The 19,413-nt window shown below is 41.5% G+C and overlaps 1 protein-coding gene across 1 annotated transcript in view; it reads left to right on the top strand.

Moving 5' to 3' along the window:
* The window catches only part of LOC134453335 (protocadherin Fat 3), a 101,350-nt gene that overhangs the window by 9,509 nt on the left and 72,428 nt on the right, over positions 1 to 19,413 (top strand). Inside the window, exons 5-10 of the mRNA XM_063204214.1 lie at positions 5,496 to 5,614; positions 8,662 to 8,863; positions 10,518 to 10,579; positions 14,606 to 14,920; positions 16,095 to 16,305; positions 16,738 to 16,810. Coding sequence (XP_063060284.1) covers positions 5,496 to 5,614; positions 8,662 to 8,863; positions 10,518 to 10,579; positions 14,606 to 14,920; positions 16,095 to 16,305; positions 16,738 to 16,810 — 982 coding nt within the window. The remainder of the gene's footprint in view (positions 1 to 5,495; positions 5,615 to 8,661; positions 8,864 to 10,517; positions 10,580 to 14,605; positions 14,921 to 16,094; positions 16,306 to 16,737; positions 16,811 to 19,413) is intronic.

Below are 19,413 nucleotides of genomic sequence, written 5' to 3'. Positions count from 1 at the left end.
TTTTTTCAACTGCTACACTTAGAAGCACGTGATTTAGAAATACAAAAAGAAACCATAGCAACAAGGCCTTATTAATCAGTGGGTCATAGACAACGAAACACTGTGTGTGTGAAGTGAGGCTTTGAAGTCAAGGCTCTGAGATTTTAACCTGGATGCTGGGAAGTGGCTACAAAGCAGCCACTATAGCGTTTTAAGATCTTAAAGGGACACTGTGCAGGAAATGGTCAAAAAAGGTACATGTTTTTAACAGCACAGGGAGAGTAGCCCATACAGTACTGAATATCAAACCCAACCAGAGCCCAACCCATCCAGTTTAGCCCGGTGTAGAGTGTAGCCAAGCCCAGCGCAGTGTACCCATGCCCCCTGCCTCTGTCAGAAATGGGTCACCCAGTCAGCAAACATCCACCTCCCAAAGCCGTGAGAGCTGTCTGCGGTGCTGATTGTCTCTAATGAAAATAGCAGCACAGAACAGCACAGCACAGCACAGCACAGCACATCACAACACAGAACAGCACAGCCACCAATGTGAAAGACCCTCAGTTCTGTTGAACAGCAATCAAGTGCCGATCACTCCAAAATATGGAGTGCGTGTGTGTGTGTGTGTGTGTGTGTGTGCGCCCGCACCAGCGTTTGTGTGTGCGTGTGCGTGTGCGTGTGCGTGTGGTTTCTGAGGGGAGGCAGGGTTCAGAGTGACCGGACATGACTGGGTGATGTGGTGAATGGCCCCTGTCCCAATACGATGTGCAAAAAGCACTTTTGGTCAGGTGTGATAAGCCTGCCATTTCAATTCAACTGGAGTTTCAATTTATTGTGTGACATGTCATGTCATGTGTGACATATCATGATTGAATGATTGTTTATCATGATTATTCCTACCGTAACGCAGCCAACCTGCAGTTTCCAAGACAGTCTGATGATCAGTGGCAGCACCTGCCTCAGCCTCTTTAATAAATAAAGGTACACTGTGCAGGAAATGGTCAAATAAGGTGCTGCAACTATGCTGCTCATTGAAACTGGGCTGCCTATTGCCAAATTTGATCTTTACATGAAAGTTTACTAAGTAATAAACAAATATTTTCTAGTATGGTCCAAGTAGAGTCATTTTTGCAGCTAAAAATGGCTATTTTTGGAAATTCAAAATGGCGGACCATGGAGAAGATTCCCCTTTTCATGTATGAAAAGTGTAATTTTTCCAGTCATAATGAATACTTAGAATCTCACCCATGCAAGGGGCAACCCCAAACGGCGCCCCAAGGGAGCAATGTGAACAGTACTATGCTCAGGGTACCTCAGTCATAGAGGTGGATGGGCGAGAGGCGAGCACAGGTTACTTACTTACCCCACCAACCTGGCAGGTCGGGAATTGAACCGCTAACCCTTGGCTCTACAAGTCTGACACCCTAACTGCTTACCCAGGACTGCAAGTTAACAGATGATAAAAAAAATCCGTGCTGCAGTGTGGAGGGAGCTGAGGGCCGTGGTGGTCTGGTGAGAGTAGATACTGCTAAAGCCTCGAGTCCGTCTGACACGCTGATGCTGACAAGGCTGATGCATGGCACAGATTTGAGGCTCTGCACTCTCTATGGTGTGTGTGTGTGTGTGTGTGTGTGTGTGTGTGTGTGTGTGTGTGTGTGTGTGTGTGTGTGTGTGTGTGTGTGTGTGTGTGTGTGTGTGTGTGTGTGTGTGTGTGTGTGTGCAACACTCTGCACCACTAACCCCTAGGGGGTGAATACACCCACCCTCAATTTGACAAATTCGTTGTGAATTCAGCCGAGTAATGGGTTGGCACGGTAACCAGGGGTGTCAGATGGCATGCTTTGTCGTTCTGCCCACTGAGGGTTTTTTTTGTTTGATATTCCTTAGAGGTTTTTGTCACAGGCACAGATGTAGAACAAGTAGCCCTCTGAGAAAAATCTGCATTTGGAATAGTAACCATCAAATGTGGAGTGACAGAAAATATCACCCCAGGACAATTGACTATAAAGGTTTACACATTTCAAGTAGGGATTAAATATAATAATAACGATAATATTAATAATGATAATAATAATAGTAATAATAATAATATTTATAATTATAATTAATAATAATAAAGAAAGTAAATCTTGCCACAATGCCACAACAAACAATGCCTTAATTGCCACAGCAAACAATGGTTTAATTGAAAACAATGCTTTAATTGAAAGCAATGCTTTAAAGATAAAAGGTGTTCCTACAGCATACCTGTATTAGAGTGTTTGACCATGTTTTTTATTTGCCCGGGCAGCGCATTTTTCAAATATCAATGTAATCAGCAGTACCTATTCACAACTCTCATCTATCTTTTTCCCTTTTATCTTTTTCTCTTTGATTTTAAACTCAATCAACTCAATCAAGAGCAGCTACAACTCATCACCCGCCTCAACCCTTCCCTATCTTATGGGGCGCCGTTTGTAAAGCTGACTGTGCTGAAAATTTCAGCAACATTTTGTCACATTTAGCTGAAATTCCATCAACATTTTGTCACATTTAGCTTAAAACAGTGTTTTTAAAACGGTGTGAATTTTTCAGACTCCCCTTTTTGCACATTTAGAACAATGAATGTTAAATCTAAATAATGTATCTAAATGTTAAATATAAATCTAAATAATATATAAAAATGTTAAATCTAAATGTCAAATCTAAATAATAAATCTAAATATAAATCTTAAATATAAATATTAAATATAAATATTAAATCTAAATGTTAAATCTAAATATTAAATCTAAATTTAAATGTTAAATCTAAATGTTAAATCTAAATTTTATATCTAAATGTTAAATCTAAATCTAAACAATATATCTAAATGTTAAATCTAAATGTCAAATCTAAATAATAAATCTAAATTTAAATGTTAAATATAAACCTAAATCTAAATGTGGAATTTAAATCTAAATGTTAAATCTAAACCTGAATGTTAAATCTAAATGTTAAATCTAAATGTCAAATCTAAATGTTAAATATAAATATTTAGATTTAGATTTAGCATTTAGATTTAACATTTAGATTAAACATTTTTGTGTTTGTAACTTAACTTATCTAAATGTTAAATCTAAATGTTAAATCTAAATCTAAATATTTAGATTTAGATTTAACATTTAGGTTTAGATGTAACATTTAGATTTAACATTTAGATTTAGATTTCACATTTAGATTTAAGTTTATATTCAACATTTAGATTTATTATTTAGATTTGACATTTAGATTTAATGTTTAGATATAGGCCTATTATTTAGATTTAGATTCAACATTTAGATATAACATTTAGATTTAACATTTAGGTATAACATTTAGATTTAACATTTAGATTTAGATTTAACATTTAGATTAAACATTTAGATTTAATATTTAGATTTAACATTTAGATTTAGATTTAACATTTAGATTTAAGATTTATATTAAATATTTAGATTTAGATTTATTATTTAGATTTGACATTTAGATTTAACAATTTTATATATTATTTACATTTAGATTTAACATTTATTGTTCTAAATGTGTAAAAAGGGGAGTCTGAAAAATTCATACAATTTTTATAACACTGTTTTAAGCTAAATGTGACAAAATGTTGCTGAATTTTTCAGCACAGTCAGCTTTACAAACGGCGCCCCATACTATCTTTCCAGGACTTAGAAAACATTACATGCCTTTATAACTAGAGATGCACCGAATCCTGATTTTTAGGATCCTGTCGGATTCCGGATCTACTGCTTAAGATCCTGCCGGATCCGGAACCGGATACCGGATCCTACGAAAGGGTTGAAACACATAGCCTACTTGCACACGTGGGCCCTTTTTGTTACGTTGGCTCGAACTATTTTTTAGACTCGTTGGCTTACTGCCACACTGCCTGCAACGGCCGCCTCCAAAGGGCTTTCACTCCATGCAGCGATTGGGGTTGTGAAAAACTAACTGAAAAGCCTAGGCTACGTAAAAACTAGAGATGCACCAGATCCTGATTTTTAGGATCCTACCGAATACCGGATCCCCTGCTTAAGATCCTGCCGGACCCGGATCCTGTGGAAAACCTTATTATCCTGCCGGATCCGGATCCGGATCTTGGATCCGATGCATCTCTATTTCATAACATCTCGTCTTGAATATTGCAATGGCCTCTACCTTAGCCTCCCCCAGTCCCAGATAGCACACCTGCAGCTGGCCCAGAATGCAGCTGCTCAATTTATCAACTGGCACTAGGAAGCATAACCACATCACTCCTGTCCTCTCCTCTCTGCACTGGCTCTTAGTTTTTAGCTAAACTAACTTTCACTTAGCATGGGTTAACATGGGATCGAAGGTAACCAGAAACATATGGTTTTCACCTATGGAAAGGGGAGACTTTCAGCTTTTATTAATGTGTCTAGGTCTAACACAAAATATTCTGTGGCTGTTCTAAAAATGGTGAAAATGGCTGGCGCTTGCTGGCACTAGAGCGATAACATTCCAAGCAAAGCCTGGCACTCAGTGTGTTAACATTCACTCAGGTGTGATCTACACAATTGGCACTCTAGACATAAAATTGCATTTTAACTTTTACATTTTATTTTGAATGTAGCAGCTCCAACTGTATGTACAGCTTCTCATCACTCTTTGCCTGTCATAATATTTCACCAGCTGTGGTGAAACACTACTGGCATACTGTACGCAGAATTGAGTGTCAACTATATGTAAATTTAGCATTGACCCAGTATAGCACTCATCATTCATAATTAGTATGAGACAAAAAAACTAAACCACATAACACTATGTACAAACCTTGGTGATTCATTGTACATAGCTAGTGCATGGTGTAATAGTATATGTAATAGAAGTCCTATTCCTATTTCCCCCACAGTCTTGCCAGATTGGACGGTTTCCCGCTAAATTGGCCTGCTTAGGATACCGTAACTGCGGGTCAAAAGGGTAAAAAAGGGCATTTGATTTTGACAGGTTTTTCTGCAGATTTATGGCCATGGAAATCAATAGAATTTAGTTCAAATTGGGCAGGATTTGGTAGCCTCGCGACGCCATCCTCTGTACTCCACCCAAAGATTTTAGCTCCGCACATCTTCTGGCAAAAGCCTCAAGCTCGGTTCTCTCAGTGTTTCGCTAATCAGCAAACAGTTGAGAGTGGTGACGTAGAACTCACCCGCGAGCTCCGTTACTGATTGGTTAAGGTAACTATATTCACACTTTCATTTTGTTATTTGTATGCTTTTGCGACGCCATAACGTAACAGGCATGCTAATAAAGCACAATATGGGTTTTAATTTGAGTTTGGAACTTCAATTAATTTAAATGATACTGTAGAGTAAGATCAGACCATCTCCCATCGTCCACGGAGACGGATTCCTCATGGCTTTTGCCAGACTGATTGACGGAGTCAACAGTCGGCTATTCGCCCAGGCTAAGGATTTGGTGCTTCCAGGTGGGTTTTGGGCATTTTTTGGGGCTGGAAATCATCAATCTCATCTGGCAACCCTGTTCCCCCATGCAGGAGTGATCTACACCGCAGGCACGCTGGACTGTGAGACGCAGGACTCCTATTGGCTGACGGTGTTGGCCGCAGACCGGGGGGTGTCGCCCCTCTCCACCTTCATCGAGGTGCTCATCCAGGTCAGACCCATTTTTTTATTATTTTTTTAAAGATATTTTTAGGGGCTTTTATGCCTTTATTTGATAGGACAGTCTGAGATGGTGACAGGAAGCGAGTGGGATTGGGAAATGAAATGACCCCGGCCGGACTGGAACCGGGGTCCCCGTGGGCATGCAAGCCCAAATGTGGGGGGCTTAGCGTGCTGCACCACAGCCATACGTTTGAAAGTGCTTATGTCCCTTAGCAATAATGTTGTCATTAATCTGTGCAACTGATATAGAAAATGTGATTGTTGAGCTTCATAAGTAGGATTTTATGATTCACTGTGATACAGACTGACACATTTTTCATTATAAATCCCTGTAACGTCTGATTTGAATTTAGTCACCCTCCTTACACAAGACTTCCTTCTCCAGAGATAATCCCTAGTGTCTGTCCATAGGATTTTTCCAACACATAAGGGATCAATAGCTGAAAAACACTTTCAAAACAGTCAACCGTGTTACTCAACTGTGTTACGGTCAACATTGCAGGGGAATAAGTCGGCACTTTTTCAGGAAAAAAAAAACAGAGCAGACGAGATCTCCCTAGAAAACAAATTATTTTGTTTGTTTGTCTGTCAATATGGAGATACATTGGCAAAAACATACTCCTCCTCCAGTGTCATCAGTGTTGCCAGATTGGGCTGGTTCCCGCCCAATTGGGCTGCTTAGGATGGCCGTGTGCGGGTAAAAATGGCATTCATCAGAAAAACCCGTCCACTTTTTGCCATAGAAATCAATAGAATTGGGCGGGATTTTGTGCTTCTAGGCGGGTTTTGAAAATGTTTTGGGCTGGAAATCATCACCCTCATCTTCCAACCCTGACTTTCATAATTGGCTAATTGTAACACCATTGACGGTAACACGGTTGACATTTCAACCATTTTTATGGTGTTGTGCTAACTGAGGACCTCAGAAGTTCCACCACAACACCTTAATCAATTCATGTATCTGTATGCTTTATCTGTGTTTTTCTATATGTGATTGTAATTCAGATTCTTATGAATATGTTGATAACACAGTTGACAGGCAATTTTCCCGCTATGAGAACATGAAAAAGAATGGATTAAATTATGGAAGGATGGAGCTCAAAACTTACCAAAAAAGTCTTCCCATATCCTGCCAAAGAGGTTATGACATCACGTGATGTTATTCGTATGGCCTAAGACCAAACCATTACTGATTTATGGAGGGGATTTCAGACCGTGACACGGTTAACACAGTTTTCGTGGACACACACAAAATGGCAAATTTAATGCATAATGGAAAGGACAGTGGTCTTTCTGACAGTTTTGTCATATTGTGATGATTACTGTGAATCAACATTTGCAATCGTCTTGGGCAAAACAAGTTTCTTTACATGCTAATATGAAGACTGAATCTGACATTTGGAAAACAGGACGGCATGAAAACGCCCAAAACCAGTATTAAATATTCATTCTTGCTGAGGGAAATAATGCCATGTCTACACTTTCTGTATTTTATGAAAGATAAATGTTTTCTAATGTCCAAAACATCATTGGATGCAGTTAATAATTAGTGGAATTGGCAAATAAAATCCACGGACTTGAAAGCGTAGGGGCATCGTAGAATCACTCTTAAGCTTAGTTATTTTGGCCAGCTCCATTGTCTTCCTTAAAAACCCAAACAAAACAAAAATAGGCCTTTTAGGGCTGCAAACATTTCTGAGCAGATTTTAATGAGTATATACCTGCAATTTTTGCATATGCAAACATTGTTGACAAAGGAAAATGTAAACACACTGATAACACTCCGATAGAGTGCACTATTTGAATATAATAAATTCAGTAAAAAAATAAATTAAAGAAGACAACAACACGAAGAAAGAAACATCACTTTTATAACGTGAACACTCCAAGGCAATCTATACGATTTATACGATATCTCCACTTTGGCAGCTTTTCTTCGATCTTCTGCTCGATTTCATGATTCAGGATTAATGTTGTCATTTCAAATACCCCTACCCTACACTAGTCTGGCTGCAGTTCTACCCATGATTCTTTAAGTATATAGAGATATGCCAACATAATAGGTTTCTATGGGCACCTGACATGACCAGGTTCCGGTCTGCCTAAAGGGGCGTGTCATAATGCTCCTAGCATTGAATAGAACAGTCCTTAGGTCTGCCTAGATCTGCCTAAAGGGGGATTTCCCCCCCTTCCCCCCCCCCCCCCCTCCCCCCCCCCCCCCCCCCCCCCCACCACCCCCCCCCCCCCTTGCAATAATAGAACCCGGAAACAATGGGCCAATGGAACCTCTCTCTCTCTCTATTCTCTCTGGTTCTACCCAGAAAGCTTCACTGGCCTCGTTTACATGAGCCATTTAATTCAGAATTTACTCAATTTAATTAAAGGGACACTGTGTGAGATTTTTAGTTGTGTATTTACAGAATTCATGCTGCCCATTCACTAATGTTACCTTATTCATGAATACTTACCACCAGCATCAAATTCTAAGTATTCATTATGACTGGAAAAATTGCACTTTTCATACATGAAAAGGGGGTTCTTCTCCATGGTCCACCATTTATAATTTCCAAAAATAGCCATTTTTAGCTGCAAAAATGACTGTACTTGGACCATACTAGAACATATTTGTTTATTACTTAGTAAACTTCCGTGTAAAGATCAAATTTGGCAATAGACAGCCCAGTTTCAATGAGCAGCATAGTTGCAGTACCTTTTTTGGTATATAAAACTCTGCATTGAAAACATCATGTAAACGCTCCTCAATTTGGAATTAAATGAAAGTGCAATGTCAACTCAACAGAACTGATTAATTCTGAATTACACCCATTGTGCAGGCTCTACTTTGGCTCTAACGGTAGGACACTGGGCTGCTATCCTTCCACACATCCTATGCCGATCCTTCACCACATCTCTCTCGCATTCATTTCCTGTCACTCCTTCACTGTCTTGTCATATAATAAAGTCATAAAAGACGAAATATATATATAAAAACATTATGTAAACGCGGCCATTGACTTAACACTCTCTCTTGTCCAGGTGGAGGACGTCAACGACAACGCCCCGCTGACCTCTGACCCCATCTACCATCCCTATATTCTGGAAAATTCCCCCAAGGACATGGCTGTGCTGCAGGTGTTGGCAGAGGATCCCGACGCCACGGCGATCGTCAACAGCCGCCTGACCTACAGGATCACGGCCGGGAACCCTCAAAACTTCTTCACCATCGGTCCTAGCACAGGTGAGAGGACGGTTGGCCTATCCAGCCAATCGTCATTCAGCATTGATCCATCCTGTCCAGCCAGAGACCAGAGCGGCCTGAGTGGATGTACATGTATCTAAAATTACATGAACATATCCTAACCAATAACAAGAGCATAATTACAGTATACAATCCATCAAATGTTTAACCCCTTAAGGCACGGCATTATAAATTATCTGTTACCAGAATGGCAATGACTAAGTCATAATGTATTACTAAAGGCCCCGTGCACTGTCATAGTAGCGTAGCACTATAGTAGTTACCTTTCAAGTAAGGGTTAACGTTCGGCGAGAAGGTCGCTACCGTGGAATAGCAGCACGACAGAGAGAATCTTTAGACCCCGACGCGGAGCGGAGGGGTCTTGCTCTCTCTGAAGTGCTGCTATTCCACAAAGCGACCGACTCGCCGAAAGTTAACCCGCTTATTATATGGATATACTTAAATGATTCACACATGGCGGGGACATTTCTTTAAGCCTATTTAATGTTAGGTCTATTATAGTTGTTAATGTCAAAAGATTGTTGCTGCTCAAAACAAAACAGTGCCGTTGTGGAACACCGCTAGGCAGCTAGGTAGCCAGGACAACAGGTGTTGTCTATCACAGCAGCTGATTAGAGTCTTGTTGAAAAGTCGCTTTAGCAGTGAAAAGTCTTGTTGCCATTGACAGCGGTCTGTTATAGACCAACCCGTCCGTTATCGAAAAATAACAGACGTGCGAACGTTGGGGAGCCCCGTTGAAATGAATGGAGCATTCGACCGATGACGTCACAACCATATAATAATGTCTATTACAGTGTGCCACAGGAGGTCTGGCGTGCATTAAGGGGCTACGCAAAGTGAGTAGAGTGTAGAGTATGTGTGCCATTGTATGTGAAATATGAACGCAGGAACAAACAAAAATACAAAAAAACAGCATGAACTTTATGACTTATTGACTTCCATTTTGCCAAATGGTTGTCCACGCTGTCACATACAGCTCCACATCATGTATCAATTAGCATAGAAATCAATTTAATGTAATATGACAGATGCCATTTATAATGTCTGGTGCGTAACTCAGCACATTTTATATTCTCTAGTTTGTCTCTTTCCGATTCAACTGATTCGATTGGGTCACTCTGTAATGGAAATGATAGATTTTCTTCAACTAGTTTGAAAGAGTATTCTGCTTCATTATTTGACATTACATGGCACAGGGGCGTGCCACATAGTGCCTTAATGTCACTGGGTGTGTCATAGTGCAAAAGGTCTTTTGGCTCATTGCATCATTTTCAGTGCAAGTGCTTTTCAGATATTGACTGAGTCTCCCATTAAAGAGCAATGCCACTGACCCTGTGCCCTGACAAAAAAAACATGGTTAGTGATCATTTTCGTCCGAAGGGAACATGCAAGAATTGTCTGTTACTACATGCTAATATGATCTTAGACGCCGTTAACTGGAGGAAGAGTTATTCATTGAACATGCTCCCATTAGAGCTCTCACTATCCTGAACATTAGATTTCATAGATTTCATTTCATTCTTTTCCACTCTTCTTCACTTTGTACCACCACTGTTTTTTTCTGTTATAGATTCTGTTATAGAGAGGTATCCCAGACATTTCTCAGTTGCATTTTGTTTGCTTTGCCTTGCAGGGCTAATCCAAACCACGTCCAGGAAGCTGGATCGTGAACAGCAAGCTGAACACTTCCTGGAGGTATGGATTATGGTGGTGTGTGCGTGTGTGTGTGTGTGTGTTTCATGTTTGTATACAAACAAGGGTAGAGAGAAAGCAAATGATCCCTCCGTCCAACTCCTTTTGCCAGGGAAACAGTAATGAACAGTAACGAAATGTTGTATGTGAAATTGCATTGTTAAAGGACAGACCAGTAAATTAAAATCTGGTGGCCTAGTAGTGACTATTGTGTTGGGGCACAGACATGTCCCTCTTCTGTTCCGGTCTGGTGCTCCCCTGACCTAATAACCATCCTGGCATCAAATCATGCTCCTCGGTACAGTAGTGTGGTGGATCAATGGTGCACCCATGTGTACCCGTGAGCTCTGGCCCACGTGGCCCGAGAGAGAGAGAGGGAGAGAGAGGGAGAGAGAGAGAGAGAGAGAGAGAGAGAGAGAGAGAGAGAGAGAGAGGGTTGCATTGATCCTCTCATTTCCTGCATGAGTGCCCTACCACCATCACCACCAGTAGTTGCAGTGCAACACACGCAGGAGATCAGTCAGATATGTTTCCAGCAGGTCTTGACAAACCTTGGATGGAGGTCGAGTATCGATCACCAGCATGTGTGTTTTGGGGTTATAATGGCCACCCTAATAATGTGAATCAAAAAAAAGGGGGGCGCACCTTGCATCAATTCTTTATTTTTTTGCACAGACGTGTTTCGGCGTGTGCCTTCCTCAGTGTGCAACATAATAACCCTAATAATGTGTAATAATTACTCCTTTTGGTTCAAACGGATGTGCATCTCATCATCCAATAATGGGAACGTTCTCATTAGATGCTAATACTTGACAGAAAGGCGCTCACATTTATCATGTAATGTATACTGTACGTAAAAGCATTACTCCTCAAACCTGAGGAGTCACCTCCCAATTTGAGCTTGCATGTTGTCTAACGGGCGGCCACCACCAGACCACCAGTGTTGGGGAGTAATTACAGTAGCTAGGGAGTAGTTACATGTAACAGGATTACATACAGCAATTTACTTATTTACAAGTAAAATGTAACTGCAATCATTACAGCAAGAAATGTGATGTTCATTACAGTTAATCGTGAAAATATTAAGAATCGCAATTTTATTTACCGGTACATCTGATTATTGTACTTGACAATTTGATTTAGCTTGTTGCCTTACTTGATGCTGGGACCCTGTCACCTCCTCCCTGAACACCAGAAACTGACACATAAGGGGCAAAACATACCAAAGCCGAACGGAACGGTCGCGGGACGAACGCGGTCTTTCTGCATAGTTTTAGCCAGTGTGTTTTTCTCTGCCTTGCACACTGACAGCGTCTGCGTGCGCAGCCAGTCCTGTTCAAAACCTCCTCACAGCCAAAGCTAGCGTGCTACTTTGCCATTCATTTGAATGAGACAGCGCCGGTCGCCAGCGTGAAATATTCTATTTTCCAGTTCTATTTTCCAAATGCAGCGCGGTGCGGAGCCGGCTCCCGCGCTGCTGACGCCCGACTACCGCCAGTTGGTGTGTAAGGACAGATATGTTTCAATGTATTTTCAACAACGCCGGTAAAAAACGCGGCCGTTCCGCGACGCTTTACCACCCTAGTGTGTAAGACCCCTATCTGTTTCCAGCCCCACCAGAATGGTGCCGGTGCCTGCATCAGTTACATTCGGCAATAAAGCTGAGAACCACCTGCTTTCAAACCGGGCTCTGAACTTTTTTGCACGTCAATGTGTGTTACCTGAATGGACCTGCTGACCTTCACGTTGTCATCATGGTTCGCAGAGTATTTTTCAGTTCGCATTGAGAGCGCTAAAATTTGTGACGTGACGCTGTGGCATGTGGCTTTTATGGGATTTTGACACGTGGTGCCCCTCTCTCACACACACACACACACACACACACACACACACACACACACACACACACACACACACACACACACACACACACACACACACAAACACACACACACACACACACACACACACACACACACACACACACACACACCAAACAAACCTTGGATGGAGGTCGAGTATCGATCACCAGCATGTGTGTTTTGGGGGTATAATGGCCACCCTTATAATGTGTAATAATTACTCCTTTTGGTTCAAACGGATGTGCATCTCATCATCCAATAATGTGAACGTTCTCATTAGATGCTAATACTTGACAGAAAGGCGCTCACATTTATCATGTTATGTATACTGTACGTAAAAGCATTACTCCTAAAAACCTGAGGAGTCACCTCCCAATTTGAGCTTGAATGTTGTCTAACGGGCGGCCACCACCAGACCACCAGTGTTGGGGAGTAATCACAGTACCTAGGGAGTAGTTACATGTAACAGGATTACATACGGCAATTTACTTATTTACAAGTAAAATGTAACTGCAATCATTACAGCAAGAAATGTGATGTTCATTACAGTTAATCGTGAAAATATTAAGAATCGCAATTTTATTTATCGGTACATCTGATTATTGTACTTGGCAATTTGATTTAGCTTGTTTACTTGTCCTTACTTGATGCTGGGACTCTGCCACCTCCTCCCTGAACACCAGAAACTGACACATAACTGTTTCCAGCCCCACCAGAATGGTGCCGGTGCCTGCATCAGTTACATTCGGCAATAAAGTGTTTACCTGCGAACCACCTGCTTTCAAACCGGGCTCTGAACTTTTTTGCACGTCACTGTGTGTTACCTGAATGGACCTGCTGACCTTCACGTTGTCATCATGGTTCGCAGAGTATTTTTCAGTTCGCATTGTGAACCAACTTTCCGGTTCGCGAGCGCTAAAATCTGTGACGTGACACTGTGGCACCTGCACGGTTCTCAGCCAGCCTGAAGGCGACATTAGTGGTCATGTGGCTTTTATGGGATTTTGACACGTGGTGCCCCTCTCACACACACACACACACACACACACACACACACACACACACACACACACACACACACACACACACACACACACACACACACACACACACACAGACAGACACACACACACACACACACACACACACACACACACACACACACACACACACACACACACACACACACTCACACACGAGAGCCAAAGACCTCCTGACCCCACATATTGCCAGGATGGGTAATATGGAATGGGTTGACCAGGGGGCACACATTTTAGTCACCTCTTTATGGTGGAGGTCGAGGATCGAATGCTGTATGTTTCTGCTGTAATTTGTGAAAGCACTGCTGCATTGCTATTCAGACTTCAAATCATTCATTGGAAGTGACACCACTGACCTTGTGTGTGTTTTGCGTCCCGTTATGTTATCCAAGCACTGTAGTATCTGATGTTTGAACATATGCTGTGACCTACAGTGTGTTGAAATCAAGACATACAGTAGCATAACTATAGGCATAGACACAGACAATAAGACATGCAGACAATAAAGTGCAAGACTAGAGAAGAACAGAAGACATACGTATAGTGAGAAGATAAAGTTAAAATACAGGTCCTGTTATGTCTATGTACGTATGTGTATGTCTAGACTACAGGTATGCATGCATGAGAAAGTAAGAAACGTAATTCTAATTCTTTGAATGACCAGTGCATATAAATAAATTGACAATAAAGTGGACTTGACTTGTTTTGACTTCCACTGGCAGAATGGTGCTACCATACTCACATACTATATAGTACACACACATATAGTCGTAGGCCTATTGTTCATCGAAAAACAGTATTAATCTTCAGTAACAGTACTGACTGGGTCTTTGCCATTTTTGATGACGACAAACCTATAATGGGCCCATTGTTAAGGCACCTTCAATAATGCCGGCTGCCTGCCTAAGCCCTTTTTGTGAAAAGGTGCCTTCAGCCTATAAAAACCTATATGTCAGCCTTCGTAGCACATAAAACATGAAATGAGTTGCATTTAAACATACCCACATTTTTCATTAAAAAATTAAATATCATAAATCTGAATGCTGCATTCATGCAGCTTTGGGCACCTGGGTCAATGTTGTGTATTAAGATGGATTTACCTCAGTATCTTCTTCTCTGTCGTGTAGGTGACGGTCATGGACGGCACTGGCATCTCCAGACAGGCCACCGTGTGGGTCATTGTCCATATCCAGGACGAGAATGACAACCAGCCAGAGTTCCCAGAGACAGTGTACCGCATCAGCGTGCCTGAGCGGGGACGGAGCAAGCGAGGCGAGCCCATCTACCGCGTCTTTGCCTACGACCGCGACGAGGGCCCAAACGCGGAGCTCACCTACACCATCGTGGACGGAGCCCAGGACGGGAAGTTCTCTATTGACCCCAAGACCGCCATGGTCTCGTCCAGGAAAATGGTCACCGCAGGCAGCTACGACATCCTCACGGTGGGTGTGGAGGACACAGTGTAGACCAGTGGTTCCCAACCTATGGGTCGGGACCCAACCTATGGGTCGCCAAAGATCCACAGTGGGTCGCGAAGCCCTCTTGATTTTAAGGGGTTTCATTTTAATACCATATATAGCCCATGTTGAATAAATGACAAAGCATTTAAACTAATATATACAACAAAATGTGACACATTAAACATTTATTCTATATTTGACCGAAGACAAATTGAGGAATAAAATGATAACTAATGAGTTTTTGCAGGAAACAGAGTATCATGTGACTCCCTTTCGCGCAGGCGCTCGCGCAGTTGGGTCACCAAAGCTTAAGTTACAATGGTAAAAAATATGGGTCCCTGAAGAAAAAGGTTGGGAACCACTGGTGTAGACAGCCATTTTCATTTACCTACTGTATTTATGCATCACCACAGCTCAGGGCTTCATTTTGAGCAATTTATATTTATAGGAGTAAGATACAAAAGAACACATTTCTTTTGTAACAGTCAGTGTACTTTTTCTTCTTCCTTTTATTGCATGGGTTACATTATCCAGATCCTTTTCAGTCATGGTTGAAGGTGAGCGGAGAGGAAAGAAGTTTCTTTTCCCTGCACCTGATCCTACTTCAATGGGATTTGCACAGTAGTGATTCAACTGATATGGGATTAGATCCCATTTGGCTTCAGGGGGACTATCCTTGTAGCTAATTAATTGTAAGCCACTTTGGACAAGATCGTCAGCTACAGTAATTATAATGTAGGCCTAATGCTAAAAGGGGTTTTTCAACATGTCATCCAGCAGCTGACAGAAGTGTCACAATAGGATATTTATAGGAATAAATTGTTTTTTTTCTTTCAAATCTAAGACCCTAACCACATTAAGCAGGATACATACAGTATGATCACATAATAATGTTTACATTCCCACTCACACAGAGAATTCAAGCTTTTTCAAAACAATGGCTGAAGTGGACAGATCAGAAATCGCCAGCTTGGAACATTATGTTGCTATGACACCGTTTCTGTAAATGACCAGTGTGGACAGATATTGTTTGTTCTATGGATTGGTGAATTTCTATCTATCTAATGTGGACGGGCCTAAGATTAAACTGCAGTCCCCCCAAGGTCTTCCTTCATATACAGTAGAATGTGATGTTATGTCTATTCATGTTCTCCAGATCAAAGCTACAGACAATGGCAACCCCCAGCTGTGGTCCACCACTCGGCTCCACATCGACTGGATCCGGAAGCCGTTGCCCTCCACGTCGCCCCTGCTGTTCAAAGCTCCTTACTACAACTTCAGCATCTCTGAGAGTGCCAAGGTGTCTGAGAGCGTTGGGACGATCTCAGTACATCAGAACAACATACCACTCTGGTTCGATATCACAGGTGGGCTGGGCCACTCTCACGTTTTTAAAGGATAGTTCCCCCTCCAAAGTGTATAAACCCTGTTTGTAGACAGTTTGTGAACAGTACGTTTGAAATTTGGACACAGGATGCTAATCCGGGCTGCGTTTCTTGACAATGTTGTTGCTAACTAAGTTCGCTACTTACTTGGTTGAAGTGCAATTTTCTTTTGGAAACCTAGTAAGTTGCTAACTGGTTAGCAACAATGTTTTCGATAAACAAGGTCCAGGACAGCCCACTACTACATCCTCAGTGGGTACATGGAGTCTGTGGAAGAATCAGGCCAATTGTACTGTATATCCATCTTTCATGTCATGTATATACATGTCTACTAATGGCCTATTAGTGTCTGTATTACTATGATATGCTAATATATGGTGGTAACATTATGCTAATTGAGATCAATGTCACCAGGTGGTCGGTCCTCACAAGAGACGTTCTTCATCCCTCCAACTACATGTAGTAACTGCTCCTTTGAAATAGGTTTGTATTGATGTGAATCCCACCATCCATGATTGTGAAAAGTTTCATTAGTTGTTGATACTTGACAAGTGAAGCAATGTGATTATTGTCCCCAAATTCATTCATAACATTTCAATGTTTATGTATTTTTTTTAAAACGTGATTGAATAACTGTCATAGAATGTGAAAAGCAAAATAAAGTGGTCATCTGTCAGTGATATCATCCGATGTTACCTCACTTCCTGTTACCTCACTACCTGTTAGGCTTTTAAAGCTTGAATATACACCAATTTTAGAAGCCATTTATGGGCGCCGCCATTGTGCGCTGCCGCCATTGCTGAAGTGCCATGTATAAATAGTTGCTGCGCTTATAAATTCTGGTGACTGAGACCATCAAAATGACAGCCTGAATTAAGTTTTGAATAAAGTTTCATGGATAGACGATGTCAGACAGTGGCCATAGGTGATTGATGGAGCTATATCATGAACTGGTAGAATGTATAAATTAATGAAACATTTAATTTAAGAAGGACATGTACAGCTATACTGAATAGACCTAGCTATGTGCGGGCTAACTGGCTTCTCTCCAAACCGAGTTTGTTAATAAATTCCAGTTTCACTTACAAAGTTCAAAAATGCCTTCTTTTCAACCCCAAGACCCTCATTGATCTACCAGTGAAATAAGTAATTTGGGCTTGTAAATGGCTGTGTGAAATTGTTTGTTGTCAACATTACATGTCCGGATTTAGCTAGCAAACCGGAGCAAGCCTTGTGTTTGTTTACCACAGTTTGGCTAGTAGTTAGCCGCTAGCTCGCCTGGGACAGTCGATGTATTTATTAAGTGATTTATAGACTTTCAAAGCTCCTAAATGTCTCGTTTTCAATGGCATGGCTTTTCTTTTAACAGCCACTGATGTAGGGCTGTACGTTAAGCTTTTTCACTAGGAGCACTGGTGCTCCTAAATGAAAAAATTTAGGAGCACAGACAAAAATTTAGGAGCAAAATTTCGCGACACTTACAAAACATTATTGTGTGTTTTTTATGTAAAATAGGCCTACTGTGCTTAATATTGTACCATTGATTACCGCAGCAATAATGCACAGAGAGCGTTGTGTTTTCCACAGAAAACATATTAACCAAGGTTGGTGGTGGGTTAGCCAGAATAAGACCTGTAACCACAGATGTTCATGAAAAAGGTCTGTGTTGTGCAGTTTCATAACAAGTGATGTGGGACACCCCCCCCCCTCCAGCCAAGGTTGTAGCCTAGGTGACCTAACTAAGTGATAGGGAGAAATTGAAGGGCTTTTTCTTCATCTTCATGCACAATAGCCTATGCCATTACCCTGTGCAACAAAAACAGGGAGGAAACCACAGTTCCCATTAGCCTACTTATTATCATTATTATTATTATTATTAGCCTATTATTACTATGGCTTCGTGATTGAAACATGTAATCACATGATTACTGAACTAGATTGAGTAGTTTATTTAGTCTTAAACATAGTAGGTAAGGCAACACGCTAATCCAACGGGCTTTTTAAAAATAGTTTATTCCTCAAACGCGTGGGTTGGAACGGTGTGTAATGAAACTGGGAGGCGCAAAATTATCTCACTGTGTTGGCTGCTCTTTTTGATAGCCATGCCCTACAGCACCGGTAGCTGCTGGGCCAACTAGACTGGCCCTTGCGCGCAGTGAACACTACCGGTCCGGTACCTGTTCTGAATCCTCCTCGAACTATTATCTTGACTAATAGCCTACTATTTTGTTTGCGATGCATTTTTTGCGAAGTAATAAGGAAGACAGCGGTTAGGGAAAACGCCAAAACAGCAACGTCTTTTAAATCACATGAGCTTGCAAACCGAGAGGCTGTTTCACTACCGGATTCAAAAGGTTTCCTGTTAGCAATGCAAACTCCTGCATTTAACGTTTTAAACAGCAGCCCATTTCGAAAAGCTGTAAGAAGTTTTGGCACAGAACATTCGACTGGTATGGGAGATGAGCGTGCACGCGTTATATGCCATATTTAACCACGGCTCTGTGCGATTCTGTTTTTTTTTTCTGAGGGCTACGGGAGCATAGATGGTTAATACAGGTCTGTGGATGGTTCAATCTTAGCCAACGCGGAATTCAAGCAACATTGACCGTCTTTTTTTTTGAAGCGCATTCCCACTGGGAGATTGACGCTGTCTGTCAGACAGGCAGTGCATACATGCGAGAAGGGCATACCGCATTTAGTGTTAGGGAATCGAGGAAAAAAAGCGCAGCTCTCGCTATCATGCACTCGAGCAGGAGTAAAACGCGAATAAAAGGGTTGAAAAGCATACTCGCACACGTGCGCCCGTTTCATTTTTCTTTCTCGCACAGTCCAAAATTTAGGCTCAAAATGCGACCAATTGGTCTTAATGTACAACCCTGCACTGATGTAGGTATATTAAATTAGTTCTAATTGGCTACTATTGGCTTATAAAATGACGGCCTTCTCCACTGTCCAGCTACGAGTTTGGGTCTGGAAGCACTTCAGTAATGGCGGCCGTTCTCAGATCGGTGTATACTGTTTTTTAGGTCTCTTCTTTTGTCTACCTGTCCTACTGTTAGCACCTCAGAAAAGGGCATGAGGCCAATTAGC

Source organism: Engraulis encrasicolus, chromosome 7 (genome assembly GCF_034702125.1).
Source record: "Engraulis encrasicolus isolate BLACKSEA-1 chromosome 7, IST_EnEncr_1.0, whole genome shotgun sequence".
Lineage (NCBI taxonomy): Eukaryota > Metazoa > Chordata > Actinopteri > Clupeiformes > Engraulidae > Engraulis > Engraulis encrasicolus.
The sequence above is the reverse complement of the archived record's forward strand: the minus strand, read 5'-3'. Positions and strand labels throughout refer to the sequence as shown.